General features: G+C 37.4%; 1 protein-coding gene across 1 annotated transcript in view; it reads left to right on the top strand.

Moving 5' to 3' along the window:
* The window catches only part of ASCC3 (activating signal cointegrator 1 complex subunit 3), a 447,702-nt gene that overhangs the window by 358,590 nt on the left and 64,112 nt on the right, over positions 1-25,000 (top strand). The window contains 6 exon segments of the mRNA XM_029912229.1: positions 382-519; positions 612-732; positions 4,576-4,708; positions 7,553-7,678; positions 18,307-18,418; positions 18,826-18,960. Coding sequence (XP_029768089.1) covers positions 382-519; positions 612-732; positions 4,576-4,708; positions 7,553-7,678; positions 18,307-18,418; positions 18,826-18,960 — 765 coding nt within the window.

Below are 25,000 nucleotides of genomic sequence, written 5' to 3' on the forward strand. Positions count from 1 at the left end.
GCAGACAGGGCACATACCAGGCAGACCAGGATACTTTCAGCATTCAAAATGCCCCATGCTAGGTTGCTCCTGAGCTTACTATTAATTCATTTTGTTTTTAAAATTAGATAATGTATATATTATATTAATAAAATGGCTATAAAACTCTATTAACTTTAATTATTTCTCTCCCCCGTCCTTCATGTGTTGCTTGTTTTTTTTAAATGGTAAACTGTTCAGGGCAGGAACTGTGTGTCTCTGTGAATATAGACAATGAATAGCACATTGTGTTTGCAGATAGAAAACAGATAACTTATTAATAACAAGAGCACTAAAATGTTAAAAACTTCTCAGAAGAATATTTAGTACTGTTCTAAATCATGTAACCATCCTCTGTTGCAGATGAACGATGTTATAGTGACAGTAAGAGATTCTAATCTGAAGCTGACTCTTGCATTTGGAATAGGCATGCACCATGCTGGGCTACATGAAAGAGACAGAAAAACTGTGGAAGAACTATTTGTGAATTGCAAAATCCAGGTTAATTTTTGTTTTTAGTAATACCAAAATGAGATTTATATGCAGTTTTAAAAATTGTCTCTTTGTTACATTAATTTTTCTTTCTGTTTTAGGTTCTTATTGCCACAAGCACATTAGCCTGGGGTGTAAATTTTCCAGCTCATTTAGTAATTGTTAAGGGAACAGAATTTTATGATGGAAAAACAAGGCGTTATGTGGATTATCCCATTACAGGTATTCACGTTAATCTTACAAATACCTAGTTGCTGAAATGCATTTCAAGTATATGCAAATATGAACTTGAATAATTTATAATTTTAGGAACTGAACCTTTAAAAGTCTATAATAGACACATGTTGGGATAGATTATTTGTTGTATTTTTGTTGTATAAATGTGACTCATGAGAGAACTATTCAATATTTTTCATATATTAGTTTTTCCTTTTTTGGAAACCTTTCTCTTGCAAAACTACTGAGTTGGTATCATCCTAAGAGGCCATTAAAAAAAAAAAAAACTAAAAGCAAAAGACAGTTTGAACATGTACAGTACATTTTGAAGGAACGCTGTAAAATCAAATTTGGCCCGCAAATAAATTATATAAAATAAGTTCTTAAAAAAACATGTGAAAAGTAAATTGTTTCCATGAGTTTATGTTGTTATTATCCACTAGAAAAAGGTTTTTAAACAACTATACATTCCTCTACAGTGTTTGCAGTCGAAACATTGCAGCACTCTTAATGGATGAGACTCTGAAATTCCAATTGACTAATCTTGACTGTAAGAAAACTAATATAATTTTATTGGCCAAACTGAGTGAAGCTAAAAAGTAAAGAAAAGCATAAATAGTGAAAGCTGAATAAACTATATTTTAACTTCAGTTGTGATATAGAAATTCTAATTTTATTTCATGTCTGCCTCCAGTCCACCCAAATTTTGATAAACTGTGTTGCAACCATTTTAGAAAACTCCAGAGAAGTAAGACAGGAACAACTTTGAAAAGTTCAGACAAGGGAGAATATTAATTTGAATGGTACTAAGCTTGGAGAGCCAAGACTAGCTAAAATTATTACAGGTTTCCTGGCCCATTTTATCTGTTACACTAAAGAAAGATAGTTTGATTTTAAACTGTCTGAAGCGTGGCCAGAAAAAGTGTGTTCCTAGGAATAATCTGAATGTTATTTGTAACATAGTTAGAGATTGATTGCTTTTAACCAACCAGTGTCCCTTTGATAGAACACAGTTGGAACTCAATACCTTATAGAGGATGCCCATCCAACTAGTCCATCATAGAGCTTAATTTAGTGTGAATGCTCTACACTCTTATGCAGGAAACTTTGGATCAATTTCCAGGCCAAGTCTCTTGCTTCCGAGTTCTGGCATGACCTGGGAGTATAGCCATCGCAGCATGCTTAACACTTTTGAGAGTCCTTTGTATCGTTCTTTGGCTGCTCTAACGATAGTACTGTCTCTGGATAAGGACACATCTAGCCCCTCCTCAGTTGTAAGAATAGTGATACTTGTCTTTAATACTGGTCATGAAGAATGAGCAGGAAAGAACCCAATTTGACTTTCAGATCCCTGGCTGAGTCTGCAGGACTGAAAGTTAGAAAACCCTTTTTTAAAAGTAAATAAATAAATTGAACAAAATCAATATGGAATCAGTGAGGCACAATAAACACAGAGCCCCACTATGCTTTTTTTATAGACTTGCCTTTCAGAGTATAGCTGCACACTTAAGTGTATTGTGTGTGGATTCTAAAAATAGGCTTTGGGTATTGTGGGTCTGTTGATCCTTGAATAAGCTTTCAAGGGAAATGCCACATTCTGTACAGTAGCATTTTCCCCCTATTTTTGTAGATTTAATTTTGCTGTCTGTAATTTCACCGAAAATTATGGTATGGGAAAAGGCTAGTTTTAAATAGATCTAATAATGCTTTCACATGGTCTGGTTTGAAAAGGTATTTTTTGTTGTTGTTTTAACTTTCTATAAAATAGTGTTCAGGGTATTTGAAAGTTGTGAGGAAAAGGGATTTTAGTTTTGCCGATCAGCAGTTTGATGAGCAGTGTGTTCTTTTTGCACTTAATGCAAATTATCATATGTCCCTGGTCTTGTCTGCAATACAGGGTTTGTCTACACTGCAAAGAAAAACCTGCATCACTGAGTCTTAGAGCCCAGGTCAATTGACTCGGGCTCACGGGGCTTGGGCTGCAGGGCTAAAAATGACAGTGTAGATATTCGGGGTCAGTTTGGAGCCTGGACTCTAAGACCCTCTTCCCTTGCAGGCTTTCAGAGCATTGGCTCCTGCCCAAGCCTGAACGGCGGCACTACTATTTTTAGCCCCACAGCCCACGCCCTGTGAGCCCAAGTCAGTTGATCTTTTCCTCTGAGACTTGGTGCAGTGGGTTTTTTCTTTGCATTGTAGACATATCCACAGAGCCTTTGCTGGCATAGCTTTGCCTGCAGAGCCCCCTAAGGAGATTGAGCGTATTCTATCAGAAGGAGGTTTTTTCTACCAGCATAGCAACACCACCTCCATCAGTTACATTATGTATGCTAACAAAAGCACTCTGATGTCTGCATAGTTGCATCTACACCAGCAGCTATGTCAGCTGAGTCCACACTCTTAGCCAGCCACTATAGTTATGCCAGTAAAACTTTGTAGTGTAGACCAACCCCGTGTCTCACTTTCAGTTCTGCCCTTAGGTATGCCTGTTTAACTTCTGTTTAAAATCTAATAGGAGCGTAGAACAAATTCATATGTGGTATAAACTGATTCATTTCCATTAAAGTTACCTGCCTGTTCTAGGGCTGAATTTCGTGCCTAGTGTACAAGTCAGGGCAGAATGAGGTCCTTCAATTACTTGCACATAGGCCAATAGTTTGAAAATAATAGCAGAGCCTAAGTTCCTAAGTTCACATCTGAATTTAAGCATGGTTGGAGAGAGTACAAATCTGAGGTTTTGGGGTGGGCCAATCTCTGATACAAGACGCTCACTCAGCCAGTTGGATTGCTTTTGACATTTCAATAGTTTAATCCAGTAGTTAAGAACAATCCAAGCAGTGTATAGTCAGTAAAGAAAATGTTGGGTTTGGCTAGCTATACAGTGGATATTGGCAAAAAACATTTCCTGACGCCTTTTGGTAAATCCATTTCATATGCATTATCGTACACTATTTTAATGCACTATCAAATAGCAGGAAATATTTCATCATTCTCCCTTGTAGGCATCTATTTATAAATACCATTTGGGGATCCATTTCATTTTATAGTTGAACATCAGTCTTAATTTAACAATGAACAAACTGCATAAAGATTATTGTTGTTGTTTATATAGCTCATAGAGAATACAGAACAGAAAATATAAAAAAGTTAAAAGGTAAACAGTAATTCATGCTTGAAAACTATTTTCTGGTTTCATTTATATTTTTCATATTGAGGTAGAAGCTAAAGGCCCCAAACTAAGCTCAAGGCTCTATTGGGTGTGGTGTAATACCACTAGTAAAACAAAATCAGTGCTTGCTCTTGAGAACTCGCAATCTTAGCTAGTAAGGCAACACAAACAAATGGATAAACAGACATAGAGGGTGGGGGACCAGGTAACAACAAAGACAGATGTGTTTGTATAATTTGGTAACCTTAATGCTCATAGTAGTCACAACTGGGCGCCAGCCCAATCTGTATCCAACAGTGTGTTTTATAGACATCACAATAGAAGTGGATTTTAAGGAGGTATTTGGGTCTTTTCATTTGAATGTTACTGTACCTGCTTAAATTCTTATCATAGGGGGAGCTAGTTGTGACAAGGACTCCTCGTTATTCTTTACCATAGTTTTTCATGTGTAATTATTATTTGTATTTGAGGCCCCAATAAGGTTTGGGGTTGCATTGTGGTTGGTGCAGTGCAAACACTTAGAAACACATAGTCCCTGCCACAAAGAATTTTCAGTCTGATTTTAGACAAGATTTAGCCAGTGGGAGTAACAAACAAGGAAGGGTAAATGAGGTTATAGAGAAACAATATATCCTATGCTGTAAATTGTATCGAAATAAATGTATTTATTATCTGTTTTGTAGATGTACTTCAGATGATGGGACGTGCTGGTAGACCACAGTTTGATGACCAAGGCAAAGCTGTGATTTTAGTCCATGATATTAAGAAAGACTTCTACAAAAAGTTTCTTTATGAACCTTTTCCTGTAGAATCAAGGTAAAGTTTGACAGGAAAGAAAACAGATAAAAGTGCATACAGCGAATGTGAAGTAGATGAAAGTGAAGTGGGACATAGATGCACCAAAATATTGAGACCTCTAAAGACAGTAGTCCTTCCATGTGTTTAGTGCATCCCTAGATAAATTTTACTCTGCGTCTGGGTGCTTTTTCAGATGAAAGCACTTCTGGGTGCTTTCTCAGGCTGTTTTGAAAGCGAATGTAGAATAATTATTTATGCTCCCGACAACTCCAACAGAAAATTTGGTCACAAAAGTACTTAGTAGGGAGAAAAAAATCAGATAAAGCTTAAGTACTTTTCACATGGGATTTTCATAGTATCTAGACCTGTTAAAAGATATAGAGATATCAAGCTCAAAGGGAAATGTATCTTGTAAACAATTGCTAATACTTCTTTCAAAGTGGGAGCTGCAAGATTTTTGAAAAATAGGAAAACAAAGAAATATTTTGGATTCTCTCCTAACCTCACTAGTTAATCCATGATCTATCATTTGTTAGTCAATTCAATGCAAGTACATATAACGGTAGCTAGTATAATCCCCTCTATCACAGACAATCATGTAGCCTTTTTTTCTTAAGGAACAACTAGGGTTTATAAACCTTTAACCAATCAGATGTTACCTGCAAATGTGCTTTGTTTCAAATACTTATGCTCAGTGTTTGGCACACTAGGAAAAATGCATAGAAAAGTATATTATCAGTAGAAACAAAAAGAAACTGAAGGAAGTCTTCAGTATGATGTAATTCTAGACAAAAACCAGGGTATTAAAATGCAAATTTTTTACCCAGACCATATTATTTTGGCAATAAACCAGGCAGCCTTTCTATCTGATTCCTAAGTAGTATCTCTAAAAATAGAAACATTCTCTTTATCAAATACACAAATGATCATCCTAATTTTTTCATTGAAATATTATTAAAATGTTCTTCATTAGGTTATTTAATATAAATAGATAATATGCTGATAAATTTCGAGACAAAGACTTAGATGTTGACCTTAATCTTATAAATCTCTGATTAGTTGAGACACATCTTGGTCTCTGGTTATGATCATCAAAGGCTTTTGAGCTAGAGGCTCTCTGGTTTTAAAGAGAGGTTGCCATTGGCATGTGTTTTTTCTGAAGGTTCCTTAGCTTTGGAACTCCTTCCCTCCTTTTGTATACCAAAAGGTTGTATTATATGTTATTCCCTTTTGGTTGCATTTACCGTTACATTTTCAGTAAACATTTTAAAAATAAATTGATATTTCCATGGCACAATTACAGGAATAGCTGCACTTCTGTCCCCTGTCTGGTCTCTCTAAGCACCCCTCCTCAGGTGTCAGGCTTTGTCTTGACCTCTCCTAAGTTGGAATTCCAAGCCAGCACTCCCTATCTTAGATCGGGCCCTATGCTACAGTACTCAGTAGGAGTGTCTACACTGCATTGTAAACCTGGGCCTGTGGAATGCAGGTGTGTGGACTTGGTGTTTCTAAGCCCATGGTTGAGCATCCAGACTGCACTGTACACCTGCGTTTACAGTTGCTGGGCCTGGGTTTCACAGTTGTGCTAATATGTCCATGTTGTACTATGCAGACCTTCTGACTTGGGCCTGCAGCTTGACCTGCATTCACATGCAAAATAACAGGGCTTAAGCCCAAGTGACAGCGGGACTCTGTCTCTGATCCATCCCCTTAGCAGGGTCCTAGGATCTGGGTCCTGAGTACTTGCTGACCTAACTCAGACTGATTTTTGTGTGTGTACAGAAGGGGGACCTGGGTTCAACCTAAGTGAGAGCTCGGGCTTAGTGTGCAGTGTAGACATACCCAGTGTATCAACCATGTTTATCCAGCAGGTCCAACTGAGTTCAGACATCTATGGTTCTTCCCTTTGGGAGTCTATAGTCAGTGATGTACAGTTACAAAACAGCCTTTATAAAAACCAAAGTATTGTTTATTTTAACAGTAGGAGCAAATTATTTAGAGGAAAAGAATTTTAAAGCAGTAAACAGATTACAAACATCGTCTCACCTAAAGGTTTACTATCCCCCGATGGTAACATAGGCAGGCCTAACTTCTTCAGACCCCGGAACCAGGTGCCTGTGTTTCTGGCTGGCTACCCCAAACAACTCCTCCCTCGCTTGAGAGAGAGAGAGATCCTAAAGGGCTCTAACTCAATTAGTTGACAATTAAATCCAAAATGCAGTACTCTTAAACTGCCAACGTTCTTTTGTTCTGCTGCATTCCTGGGCTTTGCCCCTTCAGGCCAAAACTAGTTTTGCAGGTTGGCTCCAGAGAAAGTAAAATCTTCAAACCTTAACATTTGGGCATTGTCTCTTAACAATCCTCAAGTGTTTGCTTCAGGGATTGCTTATCTTAAGCCATTATTTCCATGTCTGCTTGTTTTTCCTTACCGCCCGCTATTAAACTAAACCAATATATTCATACAGTAAACATCCCAACAACAAGGTAAACATGCAGTATCCATAAATGATTCCAGATGGCTACAATTCCATCCCATTCCAAACATGTCCTAAGAGTACTGCGTTTTGGATTTAATTGTCAGCTAATTGAGTTACAGCCCTTTAGCATGCACAAGTTGCATCCTATTAGCATGAGATGGTTGCTCTAACCTGTAATGATGATTGTGACATTACAAGAACATTTCCCACCCCACCCCCGTGGGGAAAAAAATATTTTTAGATTAAAAATTTTAAACTCTTTTTAAAAAGGTGTTTTTGCTTTTTATAGACAAGGGCTGTGTGTGTTGGTTATGTTCGACTCCACAAAATACAATTTTTGTCCTTTGTAAAGTTAACAGATGCCTTTTTCCATTGTGTCCTTTAGTTTGTTGGAAGTACTCTCTGATCACTTGAATGCTGAAATTGCTGCTGGAACTATTACTTCCAAGCAGGATGCGATGGATTACATCACCTGGACTTACTTCTTCCGTCGTCTTATCATGAACCCTAGGTGAGTGTAAAATGAAAAAGTCATGTAACTAAGTTTCCATTGTTTATAATTAGAGTCCAGAATACTCAGCATGTCTGACAATCAGGCTAATACAGACTCAGTCCTAGGAAAGAAAGGCACATGCAAATGGTTCACAACATTTCTCAAAATATGAAAACATCTGTTGGTAGATAACTTAGACTTTACATTTCAGTAACAATTAAAAAGTCATATTATTAAGAGGGCCTAATCAAAATTGCTAACCATATCCCTAAATTAAAAGCCCAGATGGTCAAATTGCTTTATATATTTCTCTTTATGGTTTTAATATTGTTTTTTAGTGATCACAGTGACATGTTATGCACATCTTCCTATCGGCAATCTATCATCAGCTGAATTGCTTAGTCATTGATGGAATAGCTATCAGCTGTTTCTATGTGATGTTTACCTTCTTTAGAAGAGATTGGGAAAGATGTAGTTGACCATTATTGTTATCTTTCCTTGCTCCAGCTGGTATGCAAACCATTGTGAGCTGTTCTAACCATGTAGCTCCCCCTTTGCTTCAACACTGTTTTGAGTATATGTTCACCAACCAAAATATTGTAGAGAACAAAGGATTTGCCATTTCATAAATACCATCTGACTTACGCAGGATCATAATACTCACATAACCACATAGCAAATTCCATAGCACTTGGCAGCATTTTTAATTTGAGTTCCTTATAAGCAGTTGCGACTGCTATGTTCACAAGTGAAAATAGTCAAATAACAAGTTGCTTTAACTCCAAGTTTAGTTCTTCATTAGTTCTATATTCTCCATCTAGGCCTTCACCCTGAATCTTTCTTAAGCAACCTTCTCAAGTGCATTTTGAAAATGGAAAATACGGAAAGTCTTTTCTTGTATGAGTTTGTTTTTGTGCTTATTAAGGCTACTGAGAGAAACCAGGTTGTGGATTTGCATGCACAAATGCTAATTCAGTGTAGTGAGTAATCATAGGAGAACTTTATAAAGAAATGAATTCTAATACTGGATTTTCATGTTTAAATGATTTAATTAGTGGATCTAATTTGGCAAGTTTTCTGTCCAGCAGTGTCAAGCTCCAACGTAAGTCTCCTTTGTAGAGAGGTTTCTTGAATACAAAATAGATTACATAGGTAGATATAGATACAATACAGTTATTATTTGACTAATGTGTAAACTGTCTAGATTATACAAAACGTTCCTTACCTGAGGTCAATATTTACTGATGCCCCTTACTTCTGAAGCATTTTTCTAATGATGGTACATAATATGAAAACTTACATTTCAAGTTATAACTCAACATTAATTTTTAAGGACAAATTGCTGCTTTGAGCCAGAATCCCTGAATAATCTTGGCCAGGAGAGCAGCACATGTGATAAATGGAATGCAAAGTTTTCTCAACAGGTGCTGAGGGAGAAGGTGAATAAATCTGACCTGGAGTTCTCTGTGTGTAGTGGTGGTATGGGTGGGAGACAGTCAAGTGGATGCAGAAGTGGAAGGGATAGGGATACTTACAGAATGGTTTTGTGGGGGAGATTAGGATCTGATTGTATGGGGAACACAGAATGATGTGGAGATGTGAGGCAGATAGTCCAGAGTCTTAAAAGGGTAGATCTGCTGAGCTGGTGGGGGCCACTTCAGAGTGGAGTCTGGTAGACGTTGCTAATGTGGATGATGGGACAGCAGATTGTGAAACAGGAGTCCTGCATCAGTTTGTGTGAATGCCACACATGGAACAATACAGATGCAAGTTGAAGCCATCAACAGCCTGCTTCTTATTTCCTCCCTCCTCCACCTGCATTTATGCACACTGTGTTCTTTCTAGATTCAGAGACGCCTCAGAGAAGGGGCAGGGCAGGGCTAGGGTGTTCAGTTTTGTGCGATTAGAAAGTTAGCCTAGTCAGGCTAGTCAGTATTTCATTGAGAAGCACCTAAGGAAAACTCAGGTGCTTCAGGAGGAGGACTCCAGATTCATTCAAAACCACGCTTTTCCTTCTAAGCTAGTTCCCAGTATAGTAATGGAGAATACTGTGCCATAGAGGAGCTTCATTTTTTGAATGACATAAAACCAAGGTCCTAACCACTTGTAATCCTTAAGGATCTAATATCACTTTTCACGCTAGTAGAAGTGTTCTGGCTATATTCTAGTTTTGATGCTTACAGTTTGTCCACAGTGTCTGAATTCCCCCTGCAGTTTCAGTTGGCTATATAATTCTTCTTCACTTCTGGCCCTAAGCTGTTTTGTAGCCTTCCTCTCCACTGTGAAACAGCTAATGCTTTTCATCCAACATGTGTTTGCATGGTGATGAGTGAAGTAATTCCTGCATGCGTGATTTGTAGAGTGTTTTGTGATTCTTTGGGTTGAAAGGTATTATATAAATGCACAGTGATGTCATGTTTCCAAATGAACAGACTTAGATAGTATGTAATAGACTTAAATTCTCATTTATTTTATTGCCTATTATGTGCTACTGCTGTATAAACAAATTTAGAATCCGTCGAACTACACCTGCAAAGTCCAATAATAAAAAGTCATTAGTCTTATTGAAAACTCATGACTATTTAAACCATATTAATTTGATTTTTACCTTTTCTGAGAGAGAAATTAAGATCAAAACAAGTTTTCATTTTAAGTATCCAGGTATCTGATATAGTTTAACCTCTCTCTTTCCATTGCTGAATAGCAATAAAAAGTTCGTCACAATATTCAAAATGTTAAAATAAATCCCAAAAAATGAACTAAGAACTTTTCATTCTTATTCTAAATTTGTGGGGCACCGTATCAGACTTTAACATCTCAATACTTTAGAATGCATAAAATAGATATGAGAAAATGTTTCTGCAACAAATTTTAAATAATCTGTCATACCTTCTATATTAGTATGTTTAAGTTATGGCATTGCAAATATGTAAATATTACATTATTTACTTTTACTGAGTTATTTTAGTTTCCCTGCTCTGTTGAATTGTTGAATCCATCTGTCCTGTTATCTGTAAGCGGGGTTCCTAACTTTATTGATAAAAAGAGTAATTGAGCCCATGATTAGGAGGGTGGGGATGTTGGCAGCTGGTATTGTTCAGGGGATGCTGAATAGTAGCCACTTTGTTAACTAGATCATGAATAGGCCTTGATATATAAATGAGAGGGGCAGTCCAAATGAATACATCACAACATGCCAAGTTTCCAGTCCATTGTTTATTTTACTAAGAGCCAGTCATTTTTAAATATTCTAGGGATTTGAAATTTGTGTTTTGAGTTAAAGCTTTTATCTTGATTGCAAGCAGGTACTGTACCATGCCACAAGGTGCTTCCACATCAATCTTTATTTATAAGACTGTGGCCAGAGAGAATGAGACTGGCCAAGAGTTCTGTTCTGTGAAAAAAATAATAATGTGAGATTAGCCTATCACAGCTGGCAGGTTGGAGACCTAGATAAAGACCACATCTCATCAGTAAGGAAAGGAGATCCTTGGCTTTGGGTGAAATTAATAGACTCTGTCCATTCTATTAACCTTGTGAAAGGATAGACTTTTTCTTCAAAAGGGAGACAACCATTTGAAACAATTTTTGAAAATCAGACTCCAATATGTTATGCTACACACTTAATCAGAAAAAGAGGGATAGAAACCTACTACATATGTGACGCTAAGCAGAATTAACTTTGCAGTTGGAACATTAATGTGGTGATAAACTTTCTCTCCATATAGCTACAAATTGAAGTGAGGAATTGAAATCACTTCTCTTTATGTAAATTGAATGTTCAGTAATGACAGATTTTATTGTTGATTCATTCAAAGATTGTCCTGAAAAGATTTTCCATTTTGTGACAACCTTGGAGAATTTACCACAGTGAAAGAATAGTGTAGCATAAATTATAATAAAATGGAATTGTCTCAGTCAATTAGATGTTCTTATTAGTGCACAATTTTTCATTATATCTCACATATGCAGTTTCTTGCACATTGATTGGCTAAGTGTGTCTAATTTGCATATTATGGTTATTTCTCCTTCAAAGTGCTGATTCTATTACTAGACTGAGGGCTATTATTAACCATTCAAAGTAGCATAATTTTCATAATCGATCCATAGTTATTTCTCAGTGACCAAATAGCAATTATGCAAAACCCTCAGCTTTCAATGACTAATGCCTTCATGCTACCCATCTATATGCCCACAAGTTGTAAGGGCACCTAAATTTCTGACCCCCATCAATCCTTTTGCTGCAGATAACTCTAGAAATTAAATACAATGATAATATAATACTCACATTTATGAAGCATATAGTCCAGTGATTTATGACATTGGCCAAAAACAGATTCTTCAGAGGAAGGTGTAAGAAATCTCATAATGGACAATTATTAAATGATCCATACATAGAAATTTTCTTCATCACCATTTAGTTATTGGCATGTGCTCTTTAAATAGGAAGGTTTGTTATCTTTACAAATGTGGTTTAACTGTGAATGTTCTTACTAGTCACATAACTCTGATATTTTTAAAATCCTGCTAAACTCTTGCCCTGAATAATACTTTGTGGTCATGAGTTCCACTGGATAATTTTTATTTGTGTGACTAAACATTTCCTTCCATCAGTTTTTAAATTTGTTGCCTTTTAATTTCATTGGATGTTACTTTGTATTAAGAGAAAAGATAACTCGGAGGACCAGAACAGTCTTCTCTATACCATTCATTGCTTTATGCAGCTCTTTCATGGCTCCTCTTATTCATCTCTTCTCTAAACCAAGTAGTATTAGGGCTTGTCTACACTTGGGATTTTTGCACTGATGTAACTGCACTAGTGCAACTCCCTAATATTGGTACGTGTCAAAAAGATAGGTGACTTTCACCAGAATGATTTATGCTGGTGTCAATCTGGGGTTAAGTCATGCTGGCAAAAGTCATTTTTTACACCCATATAGTGAATCTACACTAGAAGGTTGCAATAGTACAGTTGCACCAGTACAAAAATTCCCAGTGTAGACAAGCCCCTAGGCTTTATTATCTTTCTCTCTCATTTTACTTTAAAAAGGAATTGTTCTTAGTAAAGAGGAGCTAAGCCTTCTTCAAAGGAAAAAGAGGTGTGTATCAGAAGGTTAGGTGAAATGAGAAGAATGGAAGGGAAGAAGACTCAAAAGTTGTGGTACCCATGTTTGTTATGAATGGGGAAGTTTAAGGGCAATAGCCAATCAGAGTAGAGGGATTTATATTAATCAAAGTCCAGGGGTAAGAGGATGGGACTACATTGCAGCATAATAATTTATTAATACCCATAACCAGGACTAATAGACCATGCTGATAAACACCTGTTTATCTGCTTTGTGCTTTTGGCCTCTGAGTTTGTTTAGTTCCGGATGTTGGTTTTTACGTCATAAATATGAAGCACACTTACGTCACTATTTAAGGAGTGTAACGAGTTTATTTTTCCCAATTACCTTGGGAAGCACAGAAATATGATGTGACTCATACTTCTCTGGGATTGTGTATGTAAATGTAGTACTTTTTATTGACAGCATGTTTTGAGATTATGAAGTTGGTTCATATCATTACCAAACAAAAATTATACTGTATATCAGTTTAGCAAAACATTAATTTCAGTTCAATGGGTAAAGAAGGATCATGGAGTTGATAGTGTTAGTCAGAAATCTAGATAATGAGGAATTTCTGCAGTACAGCCTTGTCTATTGCTCATAAATCTTGGCGTGCTGGGCGTTTGCACAAGCATGACCTTCCTTCTCTTCCCTAATCTATTGTGAATGGTGAGTTCTTCTCTGAGAATGTTGTTAGACCCCAGCACTTGCACATTGAGAAGCCAAATCACGTGATCCAGCTGCTCTTCTGGATCATGCTTTGTCCAAATGGACTGTGCATCTAAGCATACAACAGGAAAAGTAAGTAAGTGCCTCAAATGTACAGGTGCCCAGTGTTTCTGAATTTGTGGTAAAAACTCACTTATGTAGCAAAACTACTTGTGAAGGTCTGAATTAAGGCAATAAACCCACTAGCAAATTCCTTTCTGACCTCCGAGAAAGTGGGATCTGATATCTTGGAGTCTCTGATGAACATAATCCAAATCAAGAAAGTGAGACATAGCAGAGTTCTTGCCACCATGGAATATAAAGGAATACAATAAAATAAATATATAACCTGCCAAAAGTAATTTTTATTAATTTTCAGTAAGTAAGCAAATACGAGACAGTAATAAGTAGACACATGTACTCATAAAGATTATAACCTACACATGCAATGGTAACATATCAGCCCAATAGTAACAGGCTCCAATGAAGCTGGACAGTTCCCTTCCCAATCAAACATACTGAATCACAGCCACTTCAAGAGGATGCCCCCAATGCAATATACGCCCACAGACACTGCTGGGACTTGCTTACTGTGCTCCCCCTAACAGTGATGTGCTCAATAACATGGATTCACCACAAACATCTCACTGCCAGGAACGTTTTCAGAAGATGCCATTCCCAGTGAATTCCTCTGGCTGCCTAGGGCCACAAGCCAAGGGAAAGAACATATGAAGATGACAATGAATGCGTGTCCCATATTAAAGCTTGTACGTAAAGAGTATTGTGTTTTCAAAATCGTAAGTCTCAAAAAGCATACATTGAGTTTGGTATTCAATTTAGCAGATTTTGCTTTAAAAAAAAAATCCTGAGAAAACCTTCACAGTAGCAAGTTTATTTATGTAATATTTTCAGATGTCTTTGCAACTCGCTTTCATTATGTGTGTCATTATTACTACCATATAACCTGAACATAAAAAACATGGGGTTGTAACAAATGACTTCACAGCATTGACAGTTATAGCAGCACCATTTCAAGCCTGATGAAAAATTTCCCAGAGAGATCTCAGGTCAGGTTTACATAAGCTAAACAGGAAACGATTGCCACTATCCACATTAAATCCAAAATGTTTTGTGTAACTTCATCTACATTTTATGTTGCTACACGTCTCTCTATCACTCTCAAATGATGAAATTCCACACTTGCTTAGATTAGATAAATAAGTTCATGTTTCATGGTTTATTATTCTTGCTAAACTCTACTAGATTTGGGGATTTAAATATATTATTTTAAAAGACAATAAAAAGTTAGTTCCTTCAGTTTTTGATTGTTTAAATTTTATGTACTTTGTACATTTTTATGTTACCAAGGGGTTTGTTGTTGCTGTTTCCCAGTGGACTACTAATGGAAGTTAGCCTGTCTAGCCCATGTGCTAGATGGTGTTAGTATAAAACTGCCTTTGACTTTCACACCTCTCAGGGGACGAGTAATTGTTGTGTTCAAACAGCCTGTAATTGTGATCCCGCTGGCTTTCTCAGTACGCTTCTGGCTATTAGAATCATTAAACAACTCAGCACCTGTTAACAGCATTGTAAATATTCAACCCTGCTTGTGTGCAGGTTGAGCCCAATATAGGAAAAGGCTTACAGAGCCCAGCCTCATAAATTAGAGCTTCTGACAAGTCAATTATTGTGAAACTGGGTTTCACAGTGAAATAAATGAAATGGTGTGCTGATAAAAAGATAGGCTGTCTGTTTATAGCAAAGGGAAAATAATGACTAGATGGTTCAATGCAGTGAGCATGAAACGGCATTGTTTTTATTCTTTATCTGTAATTAAATAGTTAGGTAATATAGCTTCATAGCAGAACTGATGTAAAGTACAGTTTGTACACTTTGAACATACTAGCATGCAAACAGATCTGCATTTATCAAAATACTATATAATCTCATTCATAAAATCATTGTTGAAATCAAAGTAATATAGTCTTTTCAGTTGAATGGCTACACTATTTATTGGGATAAAAGTGCACTGAATGACTGAAGCGCCCTTGGGTGGGATTAATATTATATTTACCCTATTACAGATACTAGTTAATATACGCTGACAGTACTTCACTCCAGATCACAAATAAGTTTAAAAATTCTCCTTTTTGAAGTAGATTTGCATTGGGAACTTGGAAGATTTTTCCCTACAAAATTGCCAAAAGTGTAGATATCAGCAAATTTAGAAAACATCTGAAAAGGTCTGCAAAAATATGATGTTTTGTAGGGTTCTCAGAAGAAATTTGCCTATCATGATTTCTTGTTAAGCTGTAAAGAATGGCAAATTATCAAAGAACATGTAATACAACAATAGTGACAAAGCTACTTTCAAGAATTTGCTAAGATTAAATTACTAATATAGGGCCTGATCCTGAAAAATTCATTACATAGTGCTGTACGTATCTCATTTTTAAAATAACATCATTACTAAATTATCACTTCAAGAGGACTCCACACAGCAGTACTGAAAACATCCTAGTTTTTGGTCCGAGCTTTCAAACATGACATACTACTCTGCGCCCAGGATCAGGCACTAAGCTGGGATCATTTTATTATTGCTGTGTGCAATCTGAAAGAGAAATTTTAAAAAAGTCATGTCAATGAAAATAAAAGATAAAGATAAGTAAAATGCTTTCCATTTTTATCAATATAATGTTATTTTGAAGGTTCACTGAGATAAGTTAATGATGTGTTGCGGAAAGGAACACAGGAATAACTTTCTTGCAAATTACCTTCTCTTTGGACAGGTCAGTTGCTCTGAATACATTATCACCTATGATACGCAAGTTTTTATCTAACATGCATTAAAGGTGGTTGGTTTGTTTGTTTGTTTTTACTTGGGCAGCACTCTTGCTTTGAACACAATGTAAGATGAGTATACTGAAAATATTAGAGTCGTCTTGTAGTCATTTACACCTGTGCAAAAGTAGTTGTAATATGCTACCAATTCCGAATTTTTCACTCACTGGCACTGGGTTTTACACCCACTTTGCCCAGGCATAATTGAATATGCAAGGCAGCAGAGAATCATGCCCCTAATTTGTGTCTGTGTATGATTACTAGAAAAGAAATCAGAAGATGCTTGTGTAGCTATTTAACATGCTGTTTCTCTCAGGTAAGCTGCTTGAAGTAAAAACATGTAATCAGATAAAGAGGCTGCTAAAAAGTCAGTGTAACAGAAAATGATATTTTAAAAAAACTTCTACAGTCTCTGATGCTAATGCTAGATTAAAGGAAACCTGTAGCAATTAACTAAAAAGTGTGTGGAATGAGACTTATTTTTCCTTATAAATTTTCCCACCTATGCTAACACCAGTGCATCAGCAACAGTCAGAGCAGTAGTGGAAACAGGGCTCTAGTCTGCTACTGGCATTCTAGGCGCCCTGTTGTCTAACTGCTCAGAAGAGATGTTCAAAGCACTAGTAGCAGCAGCAGCTGGACTACTCTAGAACTTTCCATTGTAACCAGTGGTGGAGCTGAATGGGTGGTGGCAATGCTGGGAAATTTTAGGAAGAGTTCTAATGTAACTGAAGCAAAAGTGTGAATGAAAGAGCATCTTTATTTAACTAGCATCCATTTCATTGTGCTATTTTTGAATGACACAAAAAAAATCAACTATTTACAGATTTAAGAGGCATAAGTTCACAGCAACTCAGTGTCCTCTTTTTTTTATTGTGCTTTTGAATTGTTGACCTTTTCTGTATTAAAAATGTTTAAAATAATGTTTTAATTGCACTGCTTTAATTGCAGTGCTTTATTTCAGAATTTATTTTTAAATGTTTGAAACTAAAATTTAAGAATGTACTCATTTCCTTTACCAATTGTAGAGTCAATTCCTCACTTTCTTTCTTGAGTGGTCGTATGGGGCTGAATTCATATGTCCTTACTCCAGTTTTATTCGGGCAAAACTCCTGTTGAAATCATATTAATTTTGTCTGAATAAGAACCTGAGGTTTTGGCCCATAGACTTCAGTTCTGCTAATAACGAGTGCAGGAGTTGGTCCAAAATGTCAATGAGTCTTTTATCATGCATAGCTATAGTAAAATGTTCTGGCTCATTTAGAAATATCTTTCTTTAGTTCAGATAGCAAAGAAATATTATTACTGTACAATGTGATAAATGTACATAAATAGAAGAACCAGGAGAATATACACTATAGTGTGTACTAAATACTCCTCATGTAAAATGCCTTTTTTGATTAATTTCAGTTTTGTGAAAAATTAGGCTGAAAAATATTAGTGTTTAATAAATCAAAACTTGGGTGTTGCATGTGTTTTCAAAATGTATCAATCCAGCTAGCTTTATTATTATTATTATTATTATTATTATTATTCCAAAATTACTAAAACATTTACTTCTCCGTCCCTTCGCTGATTAAAGGAAATATATCCTTACCTGAAATAATATTGCATATTTAAGCTTGTAGCCATGCAAACTGAAAAACACTCCAGTTTACAGAATAAAATATTTTATATTGTTTGATTTATCCTCAGCTGTTTAATACTTAAAATGTTATCTTTTCATGTATAGATGCTAGTATTGTTTTGGCTACTCCCAGAATCCATTTAAGAGTCACCAAAAAGAAGCATGGATTTCTCTTTAGACTCTAAAGGGGAACAATTCTATGTTTAATTGCATGACCAGTGTGGATTCTTGCTTCATCCATGCTGCTTGTGCATGTTTCTAGAACGGCAGTCTAGTTACATTCATAGTCTTTCTAGAAGATGTCTTTATTGTTAAATATTGACAGTGTGCTTATGTAATTAATCTGTTTTAAATTTATCTAGTTACTATAATTTAGATGATGTGAGCCATGACACCATGAACAAGTTCCTTTCAAACCTTGTTGAGAAATCCCTCATTGACCTGGAATGTTCCTACTGTATTGAAATTGGGGAGGTAAGACTAATTTATACTTTCTTAAGAATCAGTCAGTAAAAATACAGTAGAGGTAATCTTTAATGCCAATCTGTTATTTTTTTCAGCACAGTTTTGTTTGTTTGTGTATTGCTTTATCTAATTGTTACCCAATTCCATAGATTTGCCCTGCATTAACCCAAAACTCCTGCAACAACTCCCGCTCTTAGATCTTGAAATTTCATGTCTGACTTCAGAAATAGAGCCTCTCACAAGACTATCAATGCTGAAAACTGGGTTTTTCCAATCAGTTTGGCAACTGGACTAGTATCATGCTGTTGAACCATTTTGCAATCTTATTTTCATCGCTGTCTATTTTAAAATACAATCTTAAAAGCTTTACACGTGTTTTTATATATTTCATGGTATATTTTCTTCCCTTCTAACAGGATAATCGTAGCATTGAACCTCTGACATATGGCCGCATTGCTTCTTACTACTATTTGAAGCATCAAACTGTTAGGATGTTCAAGGATCAGTTAAAACCTGAATGCAGTGTTGAAGAATTGCTCTCAGTTCTGTCAGTAAGTGATAACTTTTTCTTCATCTTAATATATATGTCTTAATTTTAAAAGGCACAAATAACTTTAGTGAACCTGTACATGTGCATCCACGCACACAAACATGATTAAATAGCATTTCTACCCTGTCCTTGAAGTATTTAATGACCTACATTGTTTCCAAAGTTTGGTAGTTTTCCATTGCCTCATGTTGAACTCTGTCACCTACCTTGTTAGCTGAATGTTAGATAGAAATATGCAAGGCGCCATAGCTGGATGTCTATCTTATCTGATGATAAAGACAGGTCCCAGACTGACTAGGAGAATATTGGAGACACCACGTACTCTCACATGTGAAGGTGCCTTCTGAATTGTCGTCTTGTTTCTCTAAGATTTCACTGGTGTAGATTGTGAACAGCAAAATCCAGTCATCCAAGGGTTGAACTGTCTGAGGATTTCTGGGCTCCTCCAAGTGCGCCATGAGCTTTATTAATAGAGGTGCTCCCTCCTCCTTACTCAGAAAGGGGAAAATATCCATGAATGACTCCTCCGTACAGAAACACAGACATTGTCACATTAGATGTGATCAGTTGTCTGTATTTTAGAAGAAGATGTGAAATCCTCATAATCCAATAATAATAATCCAAGCCTAAGGGAAAATTTTTCCCATAATGTGAGAAAGTTAGTGAATCTCTTGTTTAACGAAAAATGAGGTTTGAGAGTCATTATATAAATATGTAAATAAATATTATTTTGGGTATTGTAACCGAGGATGATGTTCTTATAACCAATATATTGTAACCGTCTAATCCTTTATTGGATGCTATGCTCTTTGCCACTTTTTTTGGGGGGGGGTACTTTTATCAGTTTTATGTTTATTATCTTTTAATTTTATTGGAATGTTCCCTTGTTCTTGTGCAATGAGGGAGAGTTTAAAAAAAAAAAAAAACCAAGCCTGACTGACCTCCTCTTTAGTATTTATTATACCTCTACCATATACCCCCAGCAGCTATGTTCACACTGCACACCACTGGCAGCGGCATGTAGGGTATGTGTAGCTACACACTGCTGCGAAAAGCCGGCTGTGTCCACACTGCAGCATGTAACTACACACATCAGTGAAAGGCTCTGGCAGGGGGAAGGCAGCAGGGAGCTGCGGGAGCTTTTCTCTTCTGCCTTCCCTTGCCAGACCCTTTCCCTCTTGTCAGGGTTTTTCCCTGCAGTAAGGAAAAGCTCCGGCTGCAAGGAGGCAGCAGGACACAATACTGCTAAAAATACAGGGAAGACGTTGCTTGAGCGTGTTGAGAACCATGTAGGGTTCAGGCGTGTCTTTACTCACCTAAACACTGCCTCACTGTCTACAGTGCTATTTATATTTGTGCTAGTGAGGTATGTAGTGTATGTACTGTTAGTTAGCTTCTCTCTCAACGAGGTAAACTTTTAAAGTCTCTCTTCATATGGCAAGCTTTTCATGTCTCTTATCATTCTCATTGTCCTTCTCTGGGCCTTTTATTTCTGAGAAAGAGATTGTATTTACTAGGAAACCCAAGAGAACAGTGTTCCAGATGCGGGCATACCATAGATTTACCTAACAGCATTATAATATTTATTGTTATTAGTCTCTATCCCTTTATTAATGCAGGCTGACTTTTTGTTTGGTTTTTGCCACTGTTGGGCACAGAGCTGTCCATAGTGTTGCCTGTGTGTTTTTCTCTAGTGATTACAATTAATGTAGAATCCATCAGTATTTAAATTTCTCATTCTGTGTGCATCAGCTAGTACTTATCTATATTGAATTTCATTTAATATGTTAAATAATGCTGGTCCTACTACAGATCCTTGTTGTTTGCCAAGGTGCTGGTAGTAAGGGAAGTTTCTTCCTAACCCCAGGAAGTTAGTGATGGATCCAGTTTCAAACATCTTCAAACTCTGGGGAATTTCAGACCCGAACTTTGCGGCTGAAGCCCATTCCTACATAAAATTTTTGCTAAAAATCCAAGAGACTGCTGGAACTTATAAAATGTTTGTTTACATTCTTAAAACTAATTAGACTAAAATAAAATCAATTAAGGTCCAAATTCTTTCATATGTAAACTTGAAAAGATAAAACAGAGCAAGGGAAGTGTGGAATCTTTATTATGTTAATGGTGAATAACCTTTATAGCCTACAGTTTTACTTATTTTCATGCAGATGTTAGTTTTCATAATTGCTAGTTAAATTATTATTCCATCTTTCTTTATTAAAGGTGTAAAATGAGTTTTTCACAATCGGATGCTGTCTTGAAAAGATTAGGCATTTTAACAGAATTATCGCCAAGTTTTTTCTCAACACTGAATTAATGAGCTCTATAATTAAGGCAGTTGCTTCACACCACTATTGTTAACCAATAACATTACATCTGTCTTGCTCCATTGATGCCCTCTTCCTACTTATTGAAACATTTAGCAGTTTTGGCAACAGGGAATTACATGGCATGGGGTAAGTAGTCTAATTAGATGTAAGTGAAAATCCTACGGGAAAAGGATATTTAAAAAGTAATTTGAAGAATCTCTTAATGATGCTGGCACTGAAAGCTGTAGCCCATAGTAGAAAAGGCATGTCAACATTGCAAAACATGATTATAATTTTAATCGTTCTGCTGATGCTTCTTACTTTTAAAGTTTTGATTTCCTTTGAATACATTAATTAAAAATAACTTCCTAAACTCTTCTAAAATGTGTCTGCAAAAGTCTGTAGCATTGAAGTATAGGTGTCTTTTTTTTTATATTCATTGTCCTTCAGAACTACAAACTTTACAAAAATTAATTCTATTGAGTGAAATTCAGCAGCGACATGTATGGTGGTGCAATGTAGACATCAAGCAGCATTGGTGTAATTTGCAGGCTGTGAAAGCAGAAGTGTGAGATTGTAAGAGGGAAAGTAATCAACATGAGCATTTAGGATGGAATTTACACTGATTCATCCCAAATTACCAACATGTAATTTACACAGCTACTTGTCACCTGAATGCAGAAATTACTGGGTGAGGTGCTTTGGCCTGTTTTATTCAGGAGGTCAAACTCGGTGACCATATTGATCCCTTCTGGCCTTAAATCTGTGAATTCCACCAATTGTATTTAAGAGCTTCAGGGGCATATTTTCCCACAATCCAATATTCCATGCAAATGATGATAATTCCGAATTATGCACCAGACAGCTACCACTGGGTACCTGCAATTTATCTTGTGGTAAACTGGTTCAGATTCACTCAGACCATAACACTGACAGTCTCCCTTCTCTCAAAATAAAAATTCATTGGCAAAAGCAAGATTTTCTTCAACTTCCTTCCTAGTGACCAAGACAGTTGCTTTCCTGTGAGCCCTGCATCCCACTCTCATACCCTGTTTTTTGTCATCTGCTTGGGTTTCATAAGAACATAAGAATGGCCATATTGGGTCAAACCAATGGTCCATCTGTCCCAGTATCCTGTCATCCAACAGTGGCCACTGGGCATGCTTCAGAGGGGATGAACAGAATGGCAATTATCGAGCAATCCATTCCCTGTCATCCAGCCCCAGCTTCTGGCTGTCAGATTTATAGGGACATCCAGAGCATGAAACTGTGGCACTGACCATCTTGGCTAATAGCCATTGATGAACCTATCCTCCATGAACTTTTCTAATTCTTTTTTTGAAGCCAGTTATACTTTTGGCCTTCACAACATCCCAAGGCAGTGAGTTCCACAGATTAACTGTGCATTATGTGAAGAAGTATTTCCTTATGTTGTTTTAAACCTGCGACCTATTAATTTCATTGGGTGACCCCCTATTCTTGCACTATGTGAAGAGGTGAGTACTGCTTCCTTATTTCCTTTCTCCACACCATTCATGAATGTATAGACCTCTATCATATCCGCCCCTTAATGTCTCTTTTCTAAGATATGGAGTTCCAGTCTTTTTAATTTCTCCTTTTATGGAAGCTGTTCCATATCCCTAATCATTTCTTTTTTTTGTCCTTCTCTGAACCTTTTCCAATTCTAATGTATCTTTTTGTGAAATGGAGCAACAAAAACTGCATTCAGTATTCAAGGTGTGGGTGCACCATGGACTTACATAGTGGCATTATCTTCTTATCTATCCCTTTCCTAATGGTTCCTAACAATCTGTTAGCTTTTTTGACTGCTGCTGCACATTGAGCAGATGTTTTCCGAGAACTATCCACAATGACCTGAAGATCTTTCTTCAGTAGTAGCAGCTGATTTAAACCCCCATCATTTTGTAAGTATAGTTGGGATTATGTTTTCCAGTGTGCATTACTTTGCATTTATCAGCATTGAATTTCATAGATTTCAGCTGAAAATGAGTTGGCTTTGTTTCCAGGAGACCTGTAATCTAACTTGGACTGGGAGATGAAACTCAGATTCTTGTCCTTACATAATTGACCTTTATTGTCATACCTAGAGTTTTTCTGATTGCCACGATTGGGAATGAGAAGGAAGTTGCCCTGCAGGGTTCCCCCACGCACACACACCTTTCCTGTGGTCACATTTTAAATGGTGTCAATCCAAAGTAGCTCAATTGTGAACATTGCTGGGTTATGGTGCTTGCTACATTGTTTATTGATGGGAAAACATTAATGAATTATGACTGGAATGGCTGGAGTCCTCTCTACTGGTGTTTGGAGATTGTCTCCTTTTATTCCCAAACAAAGGTGGAGAGGGTGTAACAGAGATCTAAGTTTGGATTAAAGCATTGAGCTATAATTCTATTAAATCATTTTTGTTGCTGTTGCTGGATCCAGTGCTCAAGAGCAGATATGCGGCTTCTCTGTATATGGGCCTGATTCTTCTCATGGGAAAATGTCTGGCTGGCTGATTCCTGGCTTCAGGGGCAGATTTATGACAGAGAAATCAGGATACAGTGATTAGAGTCTTTGTGTCCACTAATGCTAGTAAAATTAGTGATTAATCACTGGTACTTAAGAGTGTTGCTTGGTAATTATTAAGATTAGTTAAATATGGGTGTGATCCTGCAGCCTTTACTTACATCATAGGTTTTCAAACAATGGGGCATGCCCCTGGTCACAATGAGGTTATCAGGGCGCGTGTGACCTGGGGAGGATGGATGGGAAGAGTCTGGTCCCAGAGTCTGCCTCCCACCCCGCACACCTGTTACCATTACCCAGCACAACCAGTGCTGTGCTGCCATCTTGCTGCCTGCAGCTGCTGCGCCCCTCCCGTTTGCTGTGCACTGCTTGCGCCATGTGCTCTCACCAGACAGCATCTCCCTGGCTGAGATCTGACTCCGCCTCTTCCTATGGGACAGGCACCCCCCATCCTTCAGGGTACACTTGGCACCCGCAGCTTTGAGGCCATGCACTGCAGAGCCAGAAATGGGGGGGTGGATAACAAGAGGAGGGCTCTTAGAATAATAGAAGATTAGGGTTGGAAGAGCCCTCAGGAGGTCATCTAGTCCAATCCCCTGTTCAAAGCAGGACCAACACCAACTAAATCATCCCAGCCAGGGCTTTGTCAAGCCAGGCCTTAAAAACCTCTAAGGAAGGGGATTCCACCACCTCCCAAGGAAACCCATTTCAGTGCTTCACCACCCTCCTAGTGACATCGTTTTTCTTAATATCCAACCTAGACCTCCCCCACTGCAACGTGAGACCATTGCTCTTTGTTCTGTCATCTGCCACCACTGAGAACAGCCTAGCTCCAGCCTCTTTGGACCCCCCTCCCCCTTTCAGGTAGTTGAAGGCTGCTATCAAATCCCCCCTCACTCTTCTCTTCTGTAGACTAAATAAGCCCAGTTCCTTCAGCCTCTTCTCGGGGCCCCCTAATCATTTTCGTTGCCCTCCGCTGGACTCTCTCCAATTTGTCCACATCCTTTCTGTAGTGGGGGGCCCAAAACTGGACGCAATACTCCAGATGTGGCCTCACCAATGCCGAATAGAGGGGAAAAATCACTTCCCTCGATCTGCTGGCAAACTACTAATGCAGCCCAGAATGCCATTAGCCTTCTTGGCAACAGGGGCACACTGTTGACTCATATCCAGCTTCTCGTCCATTGCAATCCCCAGGTC

This window comes from Terrapene carolina, unplaced genomic scaffold (genome assembly GCF_002925995.2).
Source record: "Terrapene carolina triunguis isolate 2854851 unplaced genomic scaffold, T_m_triunguis-2.0 Scaffold42, whole genome shotgun sequence".
NCBI lineage: Eukaryota > Metazoa > Chordata > Testudines > Emydidae > Terrapene > Terrapene triunguis.